The 21,795-nt window shown below is 37.1% G+C and overlaps 5 protein-coding genes across 9 annotated transcripts; 1 reads left to right on the forward strand and 4 right to left on the reverse strand.

Moving 5' to 3' along the window:
• The first annotated feature begins 402 nt into the window (after positions 1-402).
• LOC104799915 lies at positions 403-2,286 on the forward strand. The gene is made up of 2 exons (XM_010522598.1): positions 403-1,234; positions 1,686-2,286. The coding sequence occupies exons 1-2, from the start codon at positions 736-738 to the stop codon at positions 2,066-2,068; spliced, it is 882 nt and encodes a 293-aa protein (XP_010520900.1). The 5' UTR covers positions 403-735; the 3' UTR covers positions 2,069-2,286.
• Positions 1,166-9,670, reverse strand: LOC104799914 (zinc finger MYM-type protein 1-like). 5 transcript variants are annotated; one of them, XR_002023661.1, is made up of 7 exons: positions 9,279-9,662; positions 8,704-8,773; positions 8,448-8,616; positions 7,196-7,515; positions 6,547-6,705; positions 5,882-5,973; positions 1,170-1,252 (listed from the first exon to the last, which is right to left on the reverse strand). XR_002023661.1 is itself a non-coding variant. In XM_019200879.1 (6 exons), the coding sequence occupies exon 6, from the start codon at positions 5,715-5,717 to the stop codon at positions 3,762-3,764; it is 1,956 nt and encodes a 651-aa protein (XP_019056424.1). In that variant the 5' UTR covers positions 5,718-5,973; positions 6,547-6,705; positions 7,312-7,515; positions 8,448-8,616; positions 8,704-8,773; positions 9,279-9,670; the 3' UTR covers positions 3,702-3,761. The 5 variants fall into 5 exon arrangements, 2 of the variants coding, with proteins under 2 accessions (XP_019056424.1, XP_019056423.1); XR_002023662.1 differs by lacking the exon at positions 1,170-1,252 and adding an exon at positions 4,289-4,373; XR_769644.2 differs by lacking the exon at positions 5,882-5,973 and having other exon boundaries at positions 1,166-1,252; positions 9,279-9,661.
• Positions 9,671-10,461: 791 nt separating this feature from the next.
• On the reverse strand, positions 10,462-12,064 carry LOC104799916 (NAC domain-containing protein 72). The gene is made up of 3 exons (XM_010522599.1): positions 11,748-12,064; positions 11,327-11,598; positions 10,462-11,228 (listed from the first exon to the last, which is right to left on the reverse strand). Exons 1-3 carry the CDS (start codon positions 11,926-11,928, stop codon positions 10,767-10,769), a joined length of 915 nt encoding a protein of 304 aa, XP_010520901.1. The 5' UTR covers positions 11,929-12,064; the 3' UTR covers positions 10,462-10,766.
• A 4,427-nt stretch (positions 12,065-16,491) lies between these two features.
• On the reverse strand, positions 16,492-17,419 carry LOC104799984 (ABC transporter G family member 9-like). The gene is made up of 3 exons (XM_010522684.1): positions 17,062-17,419; positions 16,605-16,930; positions 16,492-16,509 (listed from the first exon to the last, which is right to left on the reverse strand). Exons 1-3 carry the CDS (start codon positions 17,417-17,419, stop codon positions 16,492-16,494), a joined length of 702 nt encoding a protein of 233 aa, XP_010520986.1.
• Positions 17,420-18,025: 606 nt separating this feature from the next.
• Positions 18,026-20,764, reverse strand: LOC104799918 (ABC transporter G family member 9-like). Its single transcript, XM_010522600.2, has 4 exons — positions 20,459-20,764; positions 19,469-20,234; positions 19,012-19,337; positions 18,026-18,916 (listed from the first exon to the last, which is right to left on the reverse strand). Exons 1-4 carry the CDS (start codon positions 20,561-20,563, stop codon positions 18,251-18,253), a joined length of 1,863 nt encoding a protein of 620 aa, XP_010520902.1. The 5' UTR covers positions 20,564-20,764; the 3' UTR covers positions 18,026-18,250.
• Between the last annotated feature and the right edge of the window lie 1,031 nt (positions 20,765-21,795).

Below are 21,795 nucleotides of genomic sequence, written 5' to 3' on the forward strand. Positions count from 1 at the left end.
GGAAAGAAAAGAGGATTGAATGGAGGGGCAAAATAGGTTAAACTCTACTAAATGCAATAATAATGAATAACGGAAATTTATCCCGAATAAGTAAATAATATAACAGCCATAAAATGAAAACACAAGTTATCAATGCTATTAAATAATAATCATAGAAATGATTTTCAACCAAACAAATCGAGATATTTTTTGTAACGCAAAAAAAAAAAACAAGAAGAACAGCAAGAGTGAAACTCCCCCAAACAAAACTTAGGTAAGATAGCACTTTGAGACTTCAAAACTATTTTTTTTTTTATAATTTAATTAATTGGTTAGTTAATTTTGCATATAAATCTCATTAATGTCCAAAGTTCCATCCATATTCCATGACCTTGTTCACACACACACATGTAACATATATATATTTTACATGCTTCACATGAAACTATCTAATTATATACATACACATGTACTACATGTATTGATTGGAAGATGAAAGCTTCACTGTGATTTTGCTCAGTTGGGTCTCAGCCGTTTAGATTCTGTCAGAACTTCTCTCATTCTCTCTCTCTCTATCTCCATTGGATGAATCTTTGAACCGATTCTTCACGCTTTCTTTTCCTCTGGCATTGTCTCTTCTTCTTCTTCCCGCTCGAATTTTCCCGGAGATAATCCACCAGGAAACTCTGCCATCGCTCTGTTTACCCAAGATCCAATCGACAGAATCTTCGAGATCAAATCCAAAAAGAAAAGAAAATGGGGAAGAGGACGAGCAGTGGAACAAGAGACTGGAGACAGATCTACGCGATTTACGGGATGGAAGAGAAGCACACGTTCATCTTCCTCCTCGTGAGCGCCGTCCTCTTCTCCATCCTCTCCTCCCTCTTCCTCTTCTACTTCCCCCAAATCTGCGCCTTCCTCGACTCCACCTTCCTCCTCCACAGGCTCTCCTCCTCCGCCGCCGCCGGGTTCGCCGGAGCCGTGACGGCGATCTCCGCCCTCTGCCTGTTCTTCGCGGCGGCGAACATGCTGTACTCGGCCGGGCCGTTACGGCACGAGATGGCGCAGAGGATGGTGGGGTGCGTCGGAGATTGGTCGGGGGTGAAGACGGCGTTGGACGTTGGGTGCGGGAGAGGGATTCTCCTGAATGCGGTGGCTACGCAGCTGAAGAAGACGGGCAGTTCGGGTCGGGTCGTCGGGTTGGACCGATCCATCTCCACCACTCTCTCCACTCTCCGTACGGCTCACCTCGAAGGTCGATTCTTTTTTTTTCCTTTTACCAAAAAAAAAATATAAATCAACATTTGGTGTTTTCTCGGTCGGATGATACAACAGATCACAAATGTAAGAACTCCAAACTTTTGGGTACGTGAAAAATGCAAACTCTTTCTAAAATTCATAAACATTTTAAGCTTTTTTAGCAAAAATATCTAAATTTAAGATAATTTATAATTGAAAATTACAGAGAACATATTGAGATATTTTTTATTTAGTTGGAATATGTAGTAAGAGTTATATTCTATTATATTTTCTTATAAAATTATTGACAAATCAATGAAGCTTTTGGGTGTGGGTCAAAAATTCAGACTTTTCTAAAGTTCATCTACTTTTTTGGTGAAAGTTTTGTACTTTCATGGCGAAAATTGTGCAAGTAGACGATAATTTGTAACAATGGTGGGATACTGATGGAACGTGTACACACACAGGAGTGCAGGAGTACGTGACGTGTCGTGAAGGGGACGTGAGGAGGCTACCGTTCGGAGACAACTACTTCGACGTGGTTGTGTCCGCCGTGTTTCTCCACACGGTCGGGAAGGAATACGGCCAACGGACAGTGGAGGCGGCGGCGGAGCGGACGAGGGTCCTGGGGGAGTTGGTGAGGGTCCTAAAGCCGGGCGGAGTGGGCGTCGTATGGGACCTCGTCCACGTGCCCGAGTACGTGAGGAGACTGCAGGAGCTGAAGATGGAGGAGATTAGGGTTTCGGAGCGAGTCACGGCCTTCATGGTGAAGAGCCACATCGTGTCCTTCCGCAAGCCTCCTCGTCCCCACCTTGTGGGGCCCGGAGAGGTCCGGCTCGACTGGAAATGATGCTGACGTGGCTGTCGGATGTTTATGGGATGGTGGTGGTATAGTAGTAGTACTAGTGGTGATCGGAATCATGGGAAAGAGATGAGGCGTAAATGTGTGGGTAAATGTCCCGTCCCATGCAAGTGAATACGGAGGCAGAAATAGCTCTTTGCCAAGTATACGTACTTTGATATTATAACCGACATTATTATAAAAAGGTTTTCATGGTCAGGTTTTTAGAGATTAGGAACCCTAAAACACTAATGATAGCTAGCTTTCTGTTTTGTATGTGTCACTTGAAATTATCTCTAAAAAAATTTAGGAGGAAAAGGACATACAAAAAATCATAAATGGTGTAAAGTAAGAATGTGTATTTAGGGAATACCCAACCTAGTGGTTAGTGACAACTCCCCCCTACCAAGAGGTTGTGGGTTCGAAACCCAGGTATGGAAACTCCCCTTGAGCCGGTCAGCTTTACGAGGTTGGTTTACCTGCTCTGCGTTGTTTGCCGACTACTGTGTAGGGCGGTGGATTTTTTCAGGTCCACGATACTGTCCTGATGTCGTTATCGTCCGGCCCATGGGTTGAGAAGTGTTGTGGTGTCCGATATCCAATCCGAAGGGTGATAGGATAGGGGTTTCCCATCGTAAAAAAAAAAAATGTGTATCTACACACATAATCATGCATACATATATATACGCATAACAAACATGTGTCTACTACACACAGATACATGTGTATATATATATATATATATATATATATATATGTGGTTTCTCAGAAAAATTAGGTGGGATATTAATGCAAGGGGGGGGGGGGGCGAATTTAAATGTGGGTGAGGGATGGTGAAGATGTGATGGCAGGCAGTTGCTTGAAAATGAAGGGATTTGAACATAGAAAAGTGATGGGGTATTTTTTATTTTTGGTGAAGATTGTAGAGAAGAATGAAAGGACCGGTGCAGGTTGTAGAATGAGAGGACGTGATTTTTTTTCTGAAGGGTATTCACAAAGTTTGGTTCGGATATTCAATGTGTAATTCTCTGTCCCCACTTGAAGATTAAAACAAAAAAAATACCTTGTTGAGTGGGTCATGGTCGGAATCTGACCATTTATTGTGCGCACGTTATTATTCAGAACAAAAAAAATCTCAAATAATTTAACTCAAATCTAACTCTGGATCGACGATAACTGACAGAAGACAGTGGTACGAAGACGTCGAAGGCTGAACTCCCAGATGCACTCTCCAACGTTGAAACACCAAAAAACTCCCAAAAACACACACACCCATCCATATGATGTGCAGAAAATGTTAACAACAATAACAGCCTCATTACTCTTGATTCGAAATCTCTACACCAAATAGTGTTGTAAAAAAAAACATTGGCGAAAACTGGAACCAGATTTAATGAAATGAGAGTGGAATATGTATGGTTGTAAGAGAGCTTTTTAAATGGAAGGGGTCAGTGGCGGATCCAGAAAAAACTTATACCGGGGGCACATTATTATATATATATATATATAAACTAATAAAAATATATTGTCATACAAAAATTTATATTTTACAACTGATTTCTACGATTCTTCATTTTTTGAAATCTATCAATAACAACTTCATTTGTAACTGTCTGAAATATATCCTTTTCGATGAAACATACCAAACAATCACTCAAAAACTGATCACCAATTCGGTTGCGCAAAGCCGTCTTCACAAAGTTCATTGATGAAAACATCTCTCAACAGTCGCGGTGGCAACGGGCAAAATCAATGCCAATTTCAAAAGTCGGTATACCAATGGATATGAAAGATGTTTCTTTGTTTCCACCATAAGACGAGCAAGATCTCCGAGATTAACCAAATTAGAAAATCTGTCATCTTCCATCAGATTATCGAAGTAGATACTCAATTCATGTCGAAGAGATATTTGCTCCGTAAAACTGAAGTCATCTGGATAAAATCCAGCCAATTTCACCAGATTTGGTATGTTAAACTCACGAAATGAGTCAACAGGGCCCAAAGTTGCCATACATATGAGCAATTCTGAATTTACCTCGTCAAATCGATCATTGAATTCTCGAAGCTGAAAATCCATAACAGTATAGAAACAATCTATCTGATAGTGATACAAGTTGCTTATGCTGGATTTTTTTCTTAGCCTCCTTGAATCCATATAATCTTCCTCCATATTGATTATTTCAATATCGTGTTTCTCACAAAAAGAAGACACATTATCTAAAAGCAAATCCCATCCAACGTCTCTTTGTTGTTGTAATTGTCTCTTTGTAGATTTCACCAACGAAATGGCATTCAAGATGTCTTGATCTTTTCTCTGTAAAGCCATTGATAAATTATCCGTGAGTCCTAGAATGAGCAACATCAGTTGTAGATAGAACACAAAATCAAATGTGTGGAAATATTTGAGAAGACCATAGGCTTGACGTCTTTTAACTGCATCTGTACCATCATTCTCAACATGCTCTAGCACCTCAATGACAGAAGAAAATAACTCAACCAAGCGCAACAGTGTTTTGTAATGAGATCCCCAACGAGTATTTCCAGGTCTCTGTAAAGTAATATCTTGATACAACCCAGTTCCTATACTAATCTCGCCATTATTAATTTTTTCGTTCACCTTTATTCTATGACTTTCTCGAATCATGTCTTTTCTTTTGCAGGAACCTCCAACCACATTCAACAAAAGTGAAATCATATCGAAAAAATTTCCAACATCAAAGAGTTCCTTTGCAACTGCTACAACGACCAATTGAAGTTGGTGAGCGAAACAATGAACATAATATGCTGCTCTATTTTCTCGTGAAATCAACGATCTCAATCCATTAAATTCACCTTTCATATTGCTTGCTCCATCGTACCCCTGTCCTCTAATTTGTTTTAAGCTCAATCCATATTTAGCAAATAAGGAATCAATAGCAGACTTCAGAGATAAGGCAGATGTTTCTTTCACATGAATAAGCTCAATGAATCTCTCTTTCACTATCCCGTTCTTATCAACAAAACGAAAAACAACTGCCATCTGCTCCTTATCAGAAACATCACTAGACTCATCCACCAGCAACCCAAACACATCATGACCAATCTCTTGAATTATATCTTGGGTTATTTGTTCTGCGAAACATTGTACAATATCTTTCTGTATTGTTGGAGAAACCATCTGACTATTCCCCGGAGCATTCTTCAAAAGAACCTTACTCACAACATCATTTTGTTCAGCAGTATACTTCACAAGTTCCAGAAAATTTCCTTTATTATCAGAATTTTCTGACTCATCGTGGCCTCGAAACGGTAGTCCTTGTTTCAACAAAAATCTAGAAGAACTAATCGAGGCATTCAACCGAATACGATACTCGTTTCTCGTAATATCACTTTGCTTATGCATAGCATGTACGATAGATTGATCTTGCCTCATCAAATCATCATATTTTTTTCGTGCATTATTATGAAAACTATTAACATCATCCACATGAGCACTCAATCTCTCGGTCTTATTCCAACTAGAAAACCCATCTGTCACAAAAGCATCATTCTCAACTTGTTCTCTAAACAAGTAACAGCACAAACAAAATGCTCCATCTTTCTTTATACTGTACTCTAGCCAATCACCGTATTGGTCAAACCATACTGGATTAAATCGTCTCAATTTATTCCCTATCATCTTCTTTGGAAAGTTATGACCACGTGGTTGACAAGGTCCCCTAATCAAATATTTGCGTCGTATCTCATCTCTTTGATTAGGATGATACTCTAATATTTTTTTCTATCAGCCGGATCCGAAGGCAAATCATGTAAATCAATTTGCTCAGGTATTGAGGGCCTAACCTAAGAATTTGATATATTGCCGATTGGAGTTTTACCCCTATCTTGAGATATCGATGCAAAATTTCTCTTGAGAAATTTATCCATTGGTTTCTCTGTCAAATCAAAAATATGATTGAATAAATATTTGTAACAATAAATTTATAAATATGATCAAAACATAGAAATCGATGAACAAATACAAAATAAAAATTATTTCAAAAAAAATTATAACACATCCATACCTTTAATTTGGTTGTTCTTTATTTTTTTATATGGTTAAATATTAGATTTGAGAATTTTTTTTAGAGAACTGAGAAAGAGAGGGAAAATAAGAAAATAGATGAAAACAAAGAGAAACAATGAAGATGATTGTGTTTTTTTCAAAGTAAATTTGTATTAGAAAACCTTTCATAATAATTTTGTATTAGAAAAAGGTTTAATTTTAAAAAAAAAACAAAAAATAAAGAATACGAAACGGCGGTGACTAACAAACAAATAACCTAAATCTTTATAAAAATATAATAAAAAATAAAAAAACTCATAAGAGGGGGCCCACATAAAAACCTAACGGGGCACTAGTGTAAATCTCTTCAAACTTTTAAATATATGAATGATTTTTTATTTTTTTGAGTGGGGTCCTGTGCCCCCACTCCTATATACTTACATCCGCCCCTGGAAGGGGTTACCTGATTGGGACGCAGAAAGAGCAGCTGAGAACCGGAGGCAATTGGAGGGTTACAACTTATGTACGCTCCGTCTATGTAGGGCAACCCGAGATGAGGCGGACGGACGTAACCAGCTACCACCAGGACAGGCACGTAATATCGAAATCACTATCCTCGAACCTGTCATCGTATGAAAGCAGCTTCATTAACAAAACTGTCATATATATATATATATATGTGTGTTAAACTTATATCTTTGCAGGTTTCAGAAGAGGCCGCTCAGCTACATGGTGATGCTTACCATTGCGAAGCTAACAAGACCACCACTGTTATTCATCATATAATTTTAGAAACTTTACGGCATTTTAAGGTAGGTGAAGAGAAGCAAAAGGGTTGAAACCTTAGGTTCATATATGAATTGATATGGAAGCAAATCATATTCGGAGATTTGGGGTGGTTCGACTAACTATGAAACTAGAAATTCTAGGGACAACCCGGCTACCTATGAATTTCTACTTGAAAACAAGACAGAGCTCCTAATAATAGTAATGGGTTAGCATATGAAACTATACCCAGGAAACATGATCTAAAGAAAATACAGTATAGATCCAGGGGGTGAATATAAAATTCTAATAACGTGATTAGTAGAAGTGTTAATGCTATGGCTTACATGTTCTGTACCCTCACTTCCATCAAGATCTTTCAACTTTTCAACTCTCCACTGCATGCTAATAAGTTGGCCGATCCTAAGCCCATCTGAAGGGAGTGGGGGAAAAGAAAACCAACCGCAAGGCAAGGATCGAGCACAGGCCGTTGCAAAACAATGGCACTCCTGAAGACCAAATCCCGTTTCCCAGTATCAATTGCAGAGCGATCCACATCGACAGGTTTGTGCGCTCCTGCTGTTTTATCACCATCAATTCTAAATTTGATGTGCAGTATGCTATCTGGCTGCTGCAACTCTTCTGCTGTGGTGCAGAAATAGTAAGTCTGCAGAGCAATATTTTCCATAGTCAAATGCAAGCATGTGTTAAGGTGATGCTCAAAAGTGATAACTCATAAATTTGGACAATTTCATATAAACCATCTTGGTGAGATAAATTTAAATAAGCAGGAACTAGAAAGACCTAATAGAAATGAGCAGGAAATTTCCTTTATTATCAGAATTTTCTGACTCATCGCACTGTTAAAGAAACCCGATCAAATGGATGTAGAACGTTCTGGCCACATCTATCAGCATATTAGGCACTCTTCTGGGATCAGAAATAGCTCTTGCCTCTTGGATTGCATATAACCTTAGAGCCGTCTAATAGCACGTGCAAAAGGTGCGATCGAACAGGGCCCCAAAAAATATAGGGCCTCAATTATTTTAAAAATTATTAATAATATATATTATTAAATGTAATTTTTAATAATTATGTGTATGGAGTCTCAACAAAAAAACTATTTTAATTATATTTAAATATTATTATTATTTAATATATAAATTAATATATTTTAATAATTTAAAAGTATGATATGTACGGGGCCCCAAAATTTTATGAGACGGCTCTGGTCTTATCCCTGTTTAGTATTTTTTTTTAACTCTCTCTTCTAAGGCAAATCCAACGTGTTGTCATAGAGATATGGAATCCATATATTATATAATAAACAAATGGTCGGAGAATTTGAAGATTAAGATAGTTTATAGAATTTATAGTTGTTAAAAGAGCAACCTCTAGTTATGTTTATTGAGTTCATTTTTTAAGTTTATAGAATTAATATAGTTAAGGGAGTTAAAAATTTTGGGTTTAAAAATATTAACATTTAAATTTATAGAATTAAAATACCAGTTTATTTCATATAAAATAATACGCAAGTAAAAGTGAATTCATCAGATAACGATACAACAACAGTCGTTCAGATAAGGATGTGAGAAATACCTCATATGCTGAACAGAAGTCCTGCCCGGGATCTGGGAGAAACAACCAAGTGGAAAGAAGGTTGAAGTTGGTCTTCCATCACCTTTTCCGGTATGGACAAATCCAAATTGAAGATCAAGCCAAGCATCATTAATTATCAGGTCGGCCTTGACAGGTAGTGTAACATAACCTGCCAATAGACAGTTATGTGAGCACTGAGATCTGAATAGAATCAAAGGATAAGAGTTCATCATTGTGAAAAAACGAAAATCACTACCTGCTAGACCAAAAGTTCCACCATCGCATTTGTCACGTGGAAAGGATCAGTAAAGTGTACGGCCGGGGTTCTACTCATGACAACAAAGCAGGATAAGTTCAGAGATAAATTCGGTCTAGAATTTAGATAAGAAACATCTAATAAGCAAGCATCATCTTCCATCCTGCCTGAAAAACCCTCAGTAACTAAGCCTTTCAATCGTTTCCAACTGAAAAGAAGAAGGCGTGAAATGTTCACATCCTGTGTGATGTTCCTTATCCATTCAACTTCAGATCACCCACTCTAACAAGCCTTCCCGAAGTTCAAGCTCCCCCAAGTCACAATTTTACCGTGTTTCAGTTTCAATCCATCATAATCATACGCTAACCCCAGTTACCGACAATTTTCCTATTGAGAAAAGGAATCGGGCAACATCCCCAAACTACTGTATTCAAACCGTAGAATCACAGAACCCGACGAGAAAAAATTAGATAATTGTATAACCCCGTCGATGAAATGATGATATAGTATCCAAGCAACTAAGTGAAAGCAAACAGTCTCCCTAAGGAAGAATCCATCGCGAATAAGCAATTTACCGGAGATTACGAGGCGATCGCAGGAGCCTTTGACCGTCTGGAACTGCGCCAGGTAGTTCGCCATCTCCCTCCCGATCTACACGAACCATACGGTAGTTCGACAGTGAGCGATATCGGAATTTAGTATGCTCGGAGACTCGGAGTATTGTGCTTCTGTATGGAAGAAGCGAAATTGTGTTCTATGGTTATCAGATTTCATCCTGACCGTTGGATCCTTCGCACTGTTCATAATTCGTCCTTGCCAGCAGGTCGACGAATTAACTGAGTGCCGTTTTAGCGGACTAATAACGACACGTCGTTTATCGATTGCTATAACAAACTACATTAATAAATTCATGGTGTAAGGTTTGAATCTGTATAATTTAGAATGATATTCTATAACTTTGAGAAGTAATTTGATTTGAATATCTCTTAATTTGTTCTTAACTTTTGATTTCTTTTTACTTAATCATTTAATATGTATTAAAAATATATATGTATTTAGTTGATATAGTCTTTATTTACAGAATATATTAAAATGTTATTCAGTTAAATATAATCACAAAACACCTAGTATTTTTACGGTTATCGCAATTCAGAATGAAATTGATAGACCAACACATTTTTTAGGAGTTATTAAAAAAATCCATGTGTATTATCATATATATATATATATAACAATGGGAAATCGTATTAAACATTCAATATAATTTTGCTTTCCTATGCATTTAGAACCAATCAATTAAATACACTAGTGAAATGCATAATATCCAACTACAACTTCTTTGCGGTACTAATAATGCAATTAGGGACTTTGCTTATTCATCTACGTCTCTTCATTTTTTTTTTCCTTTTTTTTAATAACCGGATGTCATTAGTCGAAGTCTATATTAATCTCGAGATCGAAAACAAACCGTATGATTGAAATTATATTCATTTATCTAACTTAAAACTCGAATTCGAAATAGAACAAACACTTTACATACTAATTTCACCGTTTGAACTATCTATGTTGGATTACATCAATGCCTTCAAAATATATTATACATATATATGTTGCAGACATACATATGTTGCAAAGAATATTGGTCGAATTATCATGTAACTCAACTAATTATCATATCTATATATATATGAATTCCATATTGATCTTTAAGGGCTCTATAATAAAATAAGTATATATGGTTGGTATTTTATTTTTTAATTAACTGACTAAAAGATTATATTTTTCTTCCTTTTTTTTATTGAAATAGAGCCACATCTACATTACATACCAAAGCCTAACCAACAAAAATATAAAAGGACAAACAATGCATTTGCCCATCGGGAAGATTCTTCAAAGCTATGGCCCCCCGCCCACTAAGCCAAACCCCTTTCCATTTTTAGGAACCCCTAAAGCTACACCCAAAAACTGTGTAGTATAGCCCAAACAATTCCCTATTATTTACACAAATTGCCACTCTCATCTCTAGCCGCACACATCCCAATCCATATGATCCATCCTCATCATCACTGCCTAAACCAGAACCCATGGCTCGAAAACCCGTCCCCGAAAGGCTCGACCGAGTTGACCCCAGACTCGACCCAGTTGTATCCGGAAGAACCATGAGTCAATCCGTCCGAGTTCCTCAACCCACTCTCCGCCTCCTCATCTGCCGCCACGAACGAGTTGTTACCGGTGTAATTTGGAACGAGGTCCGGAACGGGATTTAGACCCGCCAAGGTTGCCCAATCGAGATTGCTGATTTTGTCGTCGTTGAGAAGCGATCTGAGCGAGTTCATCCGAGGCAGGTTGAAGAATTGTTCGTTTATCTCCGGTATCGAGTCGAGGACGTCGTCGAGCTGCGAAGCCGAAGACGACAACGACCCGTTCATACTGTGTTCTTCACGCTCACGGTATGTTTGACCCGGAACCTGTTTCTGAGCACCGGTGGATTTCTTGTAAATCCGGCACAAAACCCATTCATCCAGCTGCAGAGACAGAAAAGAAAAAGGTCAAATCCATGGAATCCAGATGGGGTTTATCAGACATTTGATTATGCTTTGTAATCTTTTCACCATCTTTGTACCTTGGAGCTTCCATTGTTGGTACGAGAAGGTTCGATGAGACGATACTCATGCATGATCCAGTTGGTCTTGGTGCCTTTGGGAGCTTTTCCGGCGTAAAAGACGAGAGCTTTCTTGATTCCGACGCGGCGACCCTCCGCGGAGATGATCTTGTCGGTACCCGTCGCCTTCCAATAACCCGACCCGGCTACTCTGTTGGGTCTCGACCCGTTCGGGTATTTCCTGTCCCTCGGGCTGAAAAAATACCATTCCTTTTCTCCAAACAAGGCCTTGCCTGCACATCCACGTATATATAAACAGCACAAAAACACGATCAATCAACTTGTTCATAGGGGAGGCACCCTCGAGTGTCCTAACTTTGAATTGGATAAATTTTTGTCTCTGTTTTTTTGGGAAAGATGGAAACTTTGTGAGGGTCCTTACTAGGTAGATCCCAAGGATCGAACTTGTAAAGATCGATCTCTCCGATGACTTGAAGAGAGAACCCATGGCCTGCGACTTTCCGACAGAGATACTGAACAAGAAGCTCTTCATCCGTCGGATAGAATCTGAAACCCGGAGGCAAACTCAACTGGGCTAACGGATCTTTCTCTCGAACTCCCATTTTCTCGGAGGATTAAAAAATCAACAGCAAACAGCAAACGAAGACGATAAAGAACTGTTCGTAACACTTGTTCGAACACAGAAAAGTTTTTTTTTTTTTTGGTTTCTCTGATTCGCCTTCTTCTTCGATCTCTTTCGGAAAGTGTAGATGATATGCTACTTATATAGGCCGTGAAAAGGTTGAACCTTTAGTTCTCTGGATCAGTACGGTCGTCCTAGTCTTACTGTTTTTGATTTCTTATGCTACCCATTTTAACCATTAAGAAGCTGCCACGTGTTCTGAACGACCGGCCGACCTTATCATGCTTTCGTACAATATTTTCCTGCAATTTAATGTGCAAAATATGCACTGTGGATTTTGATTTTTCTCTATGATTTTTTTTCCTTTTTAAATATTTTTGGCACAACAATTATAGCGAGATTTAAAAAAAATATATAGTATAAGGTGATTTATTTAATATAAAACTGTAAAATTTAAAATAAGGAGATTTTAATTTTAAAATGTAAATTGACATCCCTAAACATTTTTTGTGTGTATTGCAAAAGTTTTCTTTGCCTTTTTTCTTCGATTAAAGCTTAGTTTCCAGACTCGGATCCATGTCGTTTTAGATGCATGAATCGTCAAGAAAGCTGGAATTTCGAAACGAGGGACACGTGTCAGTACAAGTGTCCACGTTCTAGAAACCCAAAAAAGCCTAACAATGATGTGCATTCATAAAACCCTAATAATTATTAATAGAAACCATATTTAATTATTTGTATATTTTAATATTTCGAAGATAATAGTTTTTTTCCCCTTATTTGAACGATTATTCGAGTTTATTTAGTTGTAATCTTCGTAATTAAAAAATTGTAAAACCCTCGAAAAGAAAATTGTTTATCTTTTCGATATCTAGGATGAATATAAATTTCTATCCGAAACCATAAAACCGAATCTCTTTAATTTTATTCATTTTTATTTCGTTGTTAATTCGATGTTGTTGAAGATTTATTGGGTTGTTTTATAACAAATAAAATAATTTTTTTTATAACCAAAAAGATCGCAAGTGACAAAAATAACCTAGTAGCAAAGTTAAAAAAGTGACATAAATGTATAGCAGACACGTGTAAGGAAAGTTAGGCAGCGAATTCTAAAGAGGAAACCAATAGATAATTATTTTTTTAAAAGAAAAAGGGCAACATAAAAAAAACAACATTATCGATTTTTTTTTACAATAAAAAGGAAAAAAACTTTTCCCGTTTCGCAACACGTTAAAGACAGATATTGAAAGTTTTTTTTTTTTTTTTTTTTTTTTTTATATCCCAGGTCCAAAGGGCCCAAACTAATTCCGACCCACACGCACAACCGGCACCACACGTGTGGGATGTGAAGCATCCGAAGGTGGCCGGAGGGGAAATCTCTATACCCTGGGTGTTGAACCCACGACCTATTGTTCAGGAAGTGGGCTCTCAAACCAACAGAGATGGGAGAGATCCCCCAGATATTGAAAGTTGTAGATATGCATGATTTATATTCGTTCGATTTAATTAGTTTAGGTACAGATATATTATTTATTGATTACTTAATAAATAATGTTACTTTTTCAACTCAATAAGAAATTTATACCCTGGGTGTTGAACCCACGACCTATTGTTCAGGAAGTGGGCTCTCAAACCAACAGAGATGGGAGAGATCCCCCAGATATTGAAAGTTGTAGATATGCATGATTTATATTCGTTCGATTTAATTAGTTTAGGTACAGATATATTATTTATTGATTACTTAATAAATAATGTTACTTTTTCAACTCAATAAGAAATTATATATCGTAAAGGTAATATTCCTTTTAAAATGATCACTTTTTTTTAAAGAAAAAAAAATTGGGGATTTCTTTCACTCAAGAAATTCTATAAATGGCTAAGAGGGTGACAAGTAGAACTGTATTGAAAACGATGGACCGTCGATATGAAACGCGTGATTCAAAGAACTCTTATCGATATACTTTGATTTCGTTTTCCTTTGCTTTTTCAATTTTTAGACTTTAGTGAACGTGGAGATTTCTTGTTCAAAGAGATGCGATGACACGTCCGCTAATCTTCCAAATCTCATTAAAAGGTTGATAATGAAATCACTGCGGGTTCATTAGCACAATGATATATCGCATTACGAATAATTCAAATTTAATAGGACCAAATATTAACTACCGACGGCAAGAATACAAGATATTTGAAAAAAAAAAAACAAATGATAATTATTGGACGTAAACTGAGAAAATTCTCTATAATGATATAAAATTCATTCAACGTGTGTGTGCGTGTGTGTGTGTATATATATATATATATATGGGTGTATATTTGTATCGGTATTAAAGAACAGAAAATGTGAGCAGTGGGTCAAAACGGCACGTTGAGGTATATCTGCATGCGTAAGCTCTATGGCGTGGGAGCATCAATAGACTTAATTATAATTAATTACATGATGCGAATAATTATTTTGACATTTTCCGAAAATACAAAAGTCAATAACACACATAAATAACTTAAACAAAAGGCTCACATCGACGCGAATCACGAGCAAAAACGTGTAAAGGTTGGTCAAATATTATTAGGTGAAGATTATAAAAAAAAAAGGGTTTATAAGCTAATAACATGACACGTACCATTTTTATCCAAAAAAAAAACATACACGTACAGATAATCCCACTTAAACTCCTTTCTAATATTGTCCTAATCTTTTATATCTAAGCGTAATTAATTAATCGCGGGTTTTTACACGTACGTATGATTTCGTTAGGTCGTGTCCCATTTCAGGAAAGATCGAGAAAAAAAAAATGATGGTTAATGGCACACGAAGCATTCTACACTTTTGTAGCTTACCAAACATTACGTTGTACAGTAACAGTAATTTTACTGATGCAATTACTATATATATACACTTCTCGAAATGTGATCCATATAAAAATTACACAGCATCTTAAATAAAAAAGAAAATAATAAAAATTACATTGTAAAATGGAGTTTTAAAAAACTTAATATTAAGTATAAGTATATTATAACTTATTAGGGTAAATCACAACACACACATTATATATATATATATATAATTACATGCTATACATGTGTATATATCAATTTGCCAATTATTACTTCGTTAGATATTTTTTTTTTGTGAGGAAGCTCAAATAAGTGGCTGGAATTAATAGTGGGAGGGTGTGTGTGTGTGTGTATATATATATAGAGAGAGGGCATATACGTCGATCCCTCGTGTCATTTATTTATTTTATTTTATTTCCAACCATGTATAGTATCCTTATTTTTTTTTTTTTGCTTCATGATTATGCCTACAAAAAAAAATTTAATGCGATTATAACTCTGCTTATTATACGAAATATATTAAACATACCTCATTATTTATATATATATATATATATATATATAGCAGAATCATCCTAAAAAACATGGAAGTTGGTATTATATGATCTGATTTCCTTGCAATTCTATTTCCATATTAATTAGATCTTCTACAGTTTTTACAATTTTATAAAATAATCTCAAGACTCTCAAAGAATTAACTGAACTGAAATCCGACTAAAAATAAATGCTTACAACTTTTTTAAAATAAAAAAATGAAAAAATAATTAAAAAATAAAATCTAATTGAAATCCAAAATATACACCCTAACACTAATAGCTATTTGAGCTATCTGGATGTATATTTGCATATATAAAGAGGATATATATATATAAAAAAAAAAAGGAAAAACTTACCGGCCAAATTGAACGTCAGCCGATTGCCTCCTCTTCCTAATTTATAGAGTTGAATGTTATTTTGATTATATATATATGCATAAACTTGCAATTGATGGTCCAATTCTTGTGCGATTTTTTTTTTTGAAAAATTTATATAATATTTGAGTTCATATATCAATGTATTGTTTCTATTTCGAGTTTTTATATTTAATAAAAATTCCTAAAAATTGTAATTAAAAATGGTGAAATAACGAAATCAGTAGAACTACCGACAAATGAAGTTTCGTGATTCTATAAATGAAAGCAAACTTATATTTTTTTAAATGCACAAAATAACTTTTGACCTATCGTGAGCAAGACTAGCTTATTTATAAAACCTTAATGTGCCATTTTTCTCCCAATTTAGTCGTGTACTGATTATCAAAAGGATTGAATCCTATTTTATATATATAATATATATATATACCCTTTTTACCAAAAAAAACTTTTGTTCTTATCGTAAATCAACCAATCAAATACCGATATTCAATGAATGATATAGTGAAGTTGATGAGATATAGAAACTGGGAATCAAGCAGAATGTGGAAAATGTGGAGTGCGGGGAGGATGACCAATAATATAAAGCCAATACGATATTGGCTTCGAACTGTTGAGAGATACAGTGAACATGTGACCACATTTACTGAATTTCCCAAATGTGAATCACATTTGTCGAGATGTGGACTTATTGTATAAAAGGGGACCAATAACATTCAATATATATATATATACACATATTCGAGAGGGACCGATAATATATATATATATATATATATATATATATATATATATATTTGTCAGAACAAAAGCCCTATCTGTTGAACAAAACAAGGACACAACAATTGAGAGAACATGAACATAACTGAAACTCTAATCTTGGATAAGGATTCGATGGTGTTAGGGAATTTGCCTGATCTTGCAAGTGAGAGATGTCGGATTTCCACCAGAGGAGACCACAAAGAAAAGCCACGACAAGGATCTGACCGACCTTGAGTCCGGAGAAAGAATCGTGCCGTCTCTCTTTGAGGCCTCTCTCCAACAGAACACAAAACTGTTGCCACCACGTCGTCGGCCAATCCCCGACATTCTTGTTTCTGTCACGAGAGTCAGATGAGTTGACCTGATCGCCATGTTCTCGGATCTCCGCCTGCAAATTGTCCACGAGATTCGTCTTGTAGGCTCCAACCAAAGCCTCTTTAATGTCATCTTGTTTCATGGATTCATCGGACGCCACACCTATTCAGTTCATATTTCAATAACAAGAGATTTAACATAACACTTATAGAGCGTAGAGAGATGGCATGCTTACATATCCACACACATATATTGTAATTGGCTACATATATAGATCAACCACTGACACGTACCGTTCGCAATGTCCAACAGAAAATCCGAAGGATTCATGGCCAATGAAGGAGAGTATCCAACGCTCGCAAAGTAATCCATAACGTTAGATCCACGACCATAATACAAAGGATTGCCTTCGGACAGAAGCAAAATCTTATCAAACATGTAGAACAACCTACTAGAAGGCTGATGTATCGTCATCACGACCGTTCTCCCTCCTTGAGCCAATTCCCACAGCACCGACACGATCCTCTGAGCCGTAGTTGAATCAAGCCCAGATGTCGGCTCATCGAGGAAAAGCAAACTAGGGTTTATCAGAATCTCTTGTCCTATACTAACCCTCTTCCTCTCACCACCCGATATACCTCTCAAGAACATCCCTCCAATGATACTGTTCTTACACCTGGCCATATATATATATATATATATATTTGTCAAATTTAAAAAGAGAGGTATTTTAGAATACCTCACATATGCTTATACGTGGAACATCTTCTCTCTACCCTCTCGCCGATTCTCGAACACGGTAACCCACAAACCACCGAGCTACGAGTGACGGCAGGTGACCAATTGCATCGGTTTGTATATATAATATATGTACGGATGCAAAAACCTCCAATAAAGCCATTGTTTATACACTAATATAATGTAGGGGCAGATTCCGGTTGAGTATTAGACTAACCGAACCATGGACAAAAAATTAATATCATGGGAACCAAATAACACGTAACCAACTAACCATAATTGAATGGTTATGATTTCTCTAAAAGCGAAAAAACCGAATCCGAATCCAAATAGAACATAATGAAAAAATAACAGAAAACCATATTTTTTTTATAAAATAAATATTTTTATTATAACCGAACCGAACCCAAATCAAAGATAACCGAACCAAACTAAATTCAATGTAAAAACTGAACAGTAATAGTTATTTTAAAATCGAAATAACCAAATTCGAATATAACCGAACCAAACCCGATTAAGTCACTCCTGCTCGACTGGCAAATCAAAGTAGAGCAACAAAACCCTTTTTTTGATGTAACCCTATCATCAACGGATACCAAAATCAATAAAGTTTCAACCCTTAGAAAGGGTGAACCTTACATGACCAATTATTTGCGAGAACATTAACTTGTCCGACACTAGAAAAAGGGACAACACTCGGGAGAGAGAGAGAGAGAGAGAGAGAGAGAGAGAGAGAGAGAGAGATCACCGCTGCTTGGCCTTTCCAACCCTCATCAAGGCAACGTAAGCAATAAGGCGGTAACCCACAAGCATCAAAAACAAAGCTAACACCGACATGGCTTCACCATCAAGCCCTATGTTCTTTATAGCTCCAAAGTCTCCCACATAACACACCGATCTCCCATCTGCTCCGCATGGATACGTATCATCCGCCTTGTACTGAGCCAAAACCAGGAGCTTGTACGCGTAGTTACCGATAGAGATATACTTAATCCACGATACGAACGGCGGAACGTGCTGAACGTAGTATCCGCCTGCCAACAAGAACGCGAGCATGATGACTGATCCGAGCGTTGTAGCCGATTTCAGGTCCATGACTACTGCACCAAGGGCTAACCCTAGTCCACCCGAGACGAGGACGTTGAAGAGGAGGCCGAAAAGGGTAAGGAAGAAGTTTCGGGGATTAGGGTTTAGACCGGCCATCCAATACGTTATGACGACGAAAATGGTGGGGAGGACTAGCTCCATGGGGAGATCGACGACCACTCGTGACATGAAATAAGAGGAGAGCTTGTACATTCCCGAGGAACGTTCTTTCTCGAGCATTCTCCGTTCTTGAGGAAATGTGAAGATTGCTTGGAAGAGAGGGAAGAACCCCCAGAAGCTGGAGGCGAAGAACAAAAGCCCTATCTGTTGAACAAAACAAGGACACAACAATTGAGAGAACATGAACATAACTGAAACTCTAATCTTGGATAAGGATTCGATGGTGTTAGGGAATTTGCCTGATCTTGCAAGTGAGAGATGTCGGATTTCCACCAGAGGAGACCACAAAGAAAAGCCACGACAAGGATCTGACCGACCTTGAGTCCGGAGAAAGAATCGTGCCGTCTCTCTTTGAGGCCTCTCTCCAACAGAACACAAAACTGTTGCCACCACGTCGTCGGCCAATCCCCGACATTCTTGTTTCTGTCACGAGAGTCAGATGAGTTGACCTGATCGCCATGTTCTCGGATCTCCGCCTGCAAATTGTCCACGAGATTCGTCTTGTAGGCTCCAACCAAAGCCTCTTTAATGTCATCTTGTTTCATGGATTCATCGGACGCCACACCTATTCAGTTCATATTTCAATAACAAGAGATTTAACATAACACTTATAGAGCGTAGAGAGATGGCATGCTTACATATCCACACACATATATTGTAATTGGCTACATATATAGATCAACCACTGACACGTACCGTTCGCAATGTCCAACAGAAAATCCGAAGGATTCATGGCCAATGAAGGAGAGTATCCAACGCTCGCAAAGTAATCCATAACGTTAGATCCACGACCATAATACAAAGGATTGCCTTCGGACAGAAGCAAAATCTTATCAAACATGTAGAACAACCTACTAGAAGGCTGATGTATCGTCATCACGACCGTTCTCCCTCCTTGAGCCAATTCCCACAGCACCGACACGATCCTCTGAGCCGTAGTTGAATCAAGCCCAGATGTCGGCTCATCGAGGAAAAGCAAACTAGGGTTTATCAGAATCTCTTGTCCTATACTAACCCTCTTCCTCTCACCACCCGATATACCTCTCAAGAACATCCCTCCAATGATACTGTTCTTACACCTGGCCAGACCAAGCTGCGTCACGACAGCCTCGGCCTGTTTGACCTTCTCCTGTCTTGTCATAGAATTGGGCAGCCTGAGAAGAGCGGGATACAGCACATCATCCTGCGTGACAAAGCCTGTGCTTCGCTTTACGCCTTTGGAGAACGGCTTGTCATTGTACGTTATCTCTCCAGTTAGCTTTCCGATACTTAGACGGCCTCCAAGAGCGGTGAGTAGAGTGGTTTTTCCGCTACCGGACGGTCCGAGCATTGCCAGCATCTCGCCCGGTTTCACGACTCCGGTTAACCCTTTCAAGATGGTTTTCTCCTCCTGAGCTTTGGTCTCGATTTGAAACCAACCTCTCGGTTTCTTGGGTTTGATCTTGTACACAACATTGTCAAACTGGTACATAGAGACAAACGATAGAACACGCAGATCATAAAACACAAACGAGGTAACAGATCTGAAACATCATTATAAACCCAAAACACTGCAGAAAAATTCACGATATGTACATGCGACCGACTGAAAATTACACGTTAGCTAACATCTCAGAATCTAAACGCATCTAACTATATATACATATATGTATATGTGCGTATATGCGTGTGTTATATGAAACGTACCTTCAGAGTGACGGGAAGATTAACGTTTTCGAAAATCGAAAAGGAATCGTTTCCGCCATTCTTGTTCTCGATCTGAGCTTCGACGTCCATAGCCACGTTCTCCATTAAACCGACAACGGAGAAACAGAAATCTTCGAAACTCAGAGCATCAAAGATATCGCTTTTTTTGTTGTTGTCAGGACTAAATAAATAGACGTTTTTGATGTTGAAGGATCATTAAAGGCTCTTAAATACAAATGGATTTTACGAGAAAATCAATATCTTAAATGAGGGGATCTTGTTTTGCGTTTGGAATTGGAAGAGACCGAGAAAGAAACTCAACGCAACTCTCTTTTTTTTTTTTTTTTTTGGGGGCGGGTTTTTTAGGGTTCATGCATTTGGAGATGTGAGATTTTTCAGGGAATTAAAGGGAGTTTCGAATATTACTTCTGTTACATCTACGATGCCTCAGGTGCCCGCCGTTTGTTTTCATCTTTGCTTCTAGAAGCGATCGATTCTTTTCCTATTTTTATTTTTATTATTAATTATCAATATATTATATTTTCTTGGTATTATTATTGTTAATTATGTGGAAAAAAATCACACAAACGCCACACAGAGGAAGAGAGATCTCTTGGATATTATATTGGCAGTGTAGAGAGGGGAAAAAAAATCCAAAAATAAGATTCTGTTGCAATCTTTTCCGGATCCGTATTGTCATTTATGTGTTGTAGTTAAATAATGGTGCGTTTATTCATTCACCTTAATTTGTTAGATACGGATTTATCTCTTTTTTAGGGTTTAGTTCTGTTGATTTTTGTTTTAAAAAAATTATGCCTGTATAATTTCTATAATTATATTAATTTCAGTTAGATTTTTTTTTGTCTGATATCAATTTATTCATGGATATTTATTAAAAAAAAATTGGTGTTCCATACATGATGATGACTACAAACGAAGGTTGTTGGTTTCTTTTTTATCACTATAGCTTGTAAATATATGTGAATATTCAATTGACGGTGATGGTGATCATGGAGATTTGCATGATGTTTTCACAAATTAGATATCCTTTTTTTTTTTACCGAGAGAATTCCAAAATACGAACAAAAATTTCACTGCTTTAGAAAATAAATTTCTCATTCTGAAAAAATCATACGAAGAACTGGAAAAAAAATTATATGAAAACTCTCAACTTGTCTAATGTTGCCTTTTTAAAAATTAACTAACGTTAAGTCGTTAACTTATTATAAAGATATTGTCATTTGTTATTTACAGATTTATTTAGATTTTATCTAGATTTGATCCTATCATATTTTCCTATGTAACTCTGTATATTGGTGTATAGAATTACCTACACG

This window comes from Tarenaya hassleriana, unplaced genomic scaffold (assembly GCF_000463585.1).
Source record: "Tarenaya hassleriana unplaced genomic scaffold, ASM46358v1 Cleome62, whole genome shotgun sequence".
Taxonomy (NCBI): domain Eukaryota; kingdom Viridiplantae; phylum Streptophyta; class Magnoliopsida; order Brassicales; family Cleomaceae; genus Tarenaya; species Tarenaya hassleriana.

Bases quoted from the DNA above. Each gene is read 5' to 3' on its own strand.
- LOC104799915 (XM_010522598.1), top strand. From the start codon at position 736: ATGGGGAAGAGGACGAGCAGTGGAACAAGAGACTGGAGACAGATCTAC. The intron at 1,235-1,685 runs GTCGATTCTTTT...GTACACACACAG, and splicing joins CCGTACGGCTCACCTCGAAG to GAGTGCAGGAGTACGTGACG.
- LOC104799914 (XM_019200879.1), bottom strand. From the start codon at position 5,717: ATGATAGGGAATAAATTGAGACGATTTAATCCAGTATGGTTTGACCAA.
- LOC104799916 (XM_010522599.1), bottom strand. From the start codon at position 11,928: ATGGGAGTTCGAGAGAAAGATCCGTTAGCCCAGTTGAGTTTGCCTCCG. The intron at 11,599-11,747 runs GTAAGGACCCTC...GTGGATGTGCAG, and splicing joins CGATCCTTGGGATCTACCTA to GCAAGGCCTTGTTTGGAGAA. The intron at 11,229-11,326 runs GTACAAAGATGG...CTGTCTCTGCAG, and splicing joins CCAACAATGGAAGCTCCAAG to CTGGATGAATGGGTTTTGTG.
- LOC104799984 (XM_010522684.1), bottom strand. From the start codon at position 17,419: ATGTTCTTGAGAGGTATATCGGGTGGTGAGAGGAAGAGGGTTAGTATA. The intron at 16,931-17,061 runs GTACGTGTCAGT...TGAACTGAATAG, and splicing joins TCTGTTGGACATTGCGAACG to GTGTGGCGTCCGATGAATCC.
- LOC104799918 (XM_010522600.2), bottom strand. From the start codon at position 20,563: ATGGAGAACGTGGCTATGGACGTCGAAGCTCAGATCGAGAACAAGAAT. The intron at 19,338-19,468 runs GTACGTGTCAGT...TGAACTGAATAG, and splicing joins TCTGTTGGACATTGCGAACG to GTGTGGCGTCCGATGAATCC. The intron at 18,917-19,011 runs GCAAATTCCCTA...TTTGTTCAACAG, and splicing joins TCTCTCACTTGCAAGATCAG to ATAGGGCTTTTGTTCTTCGC.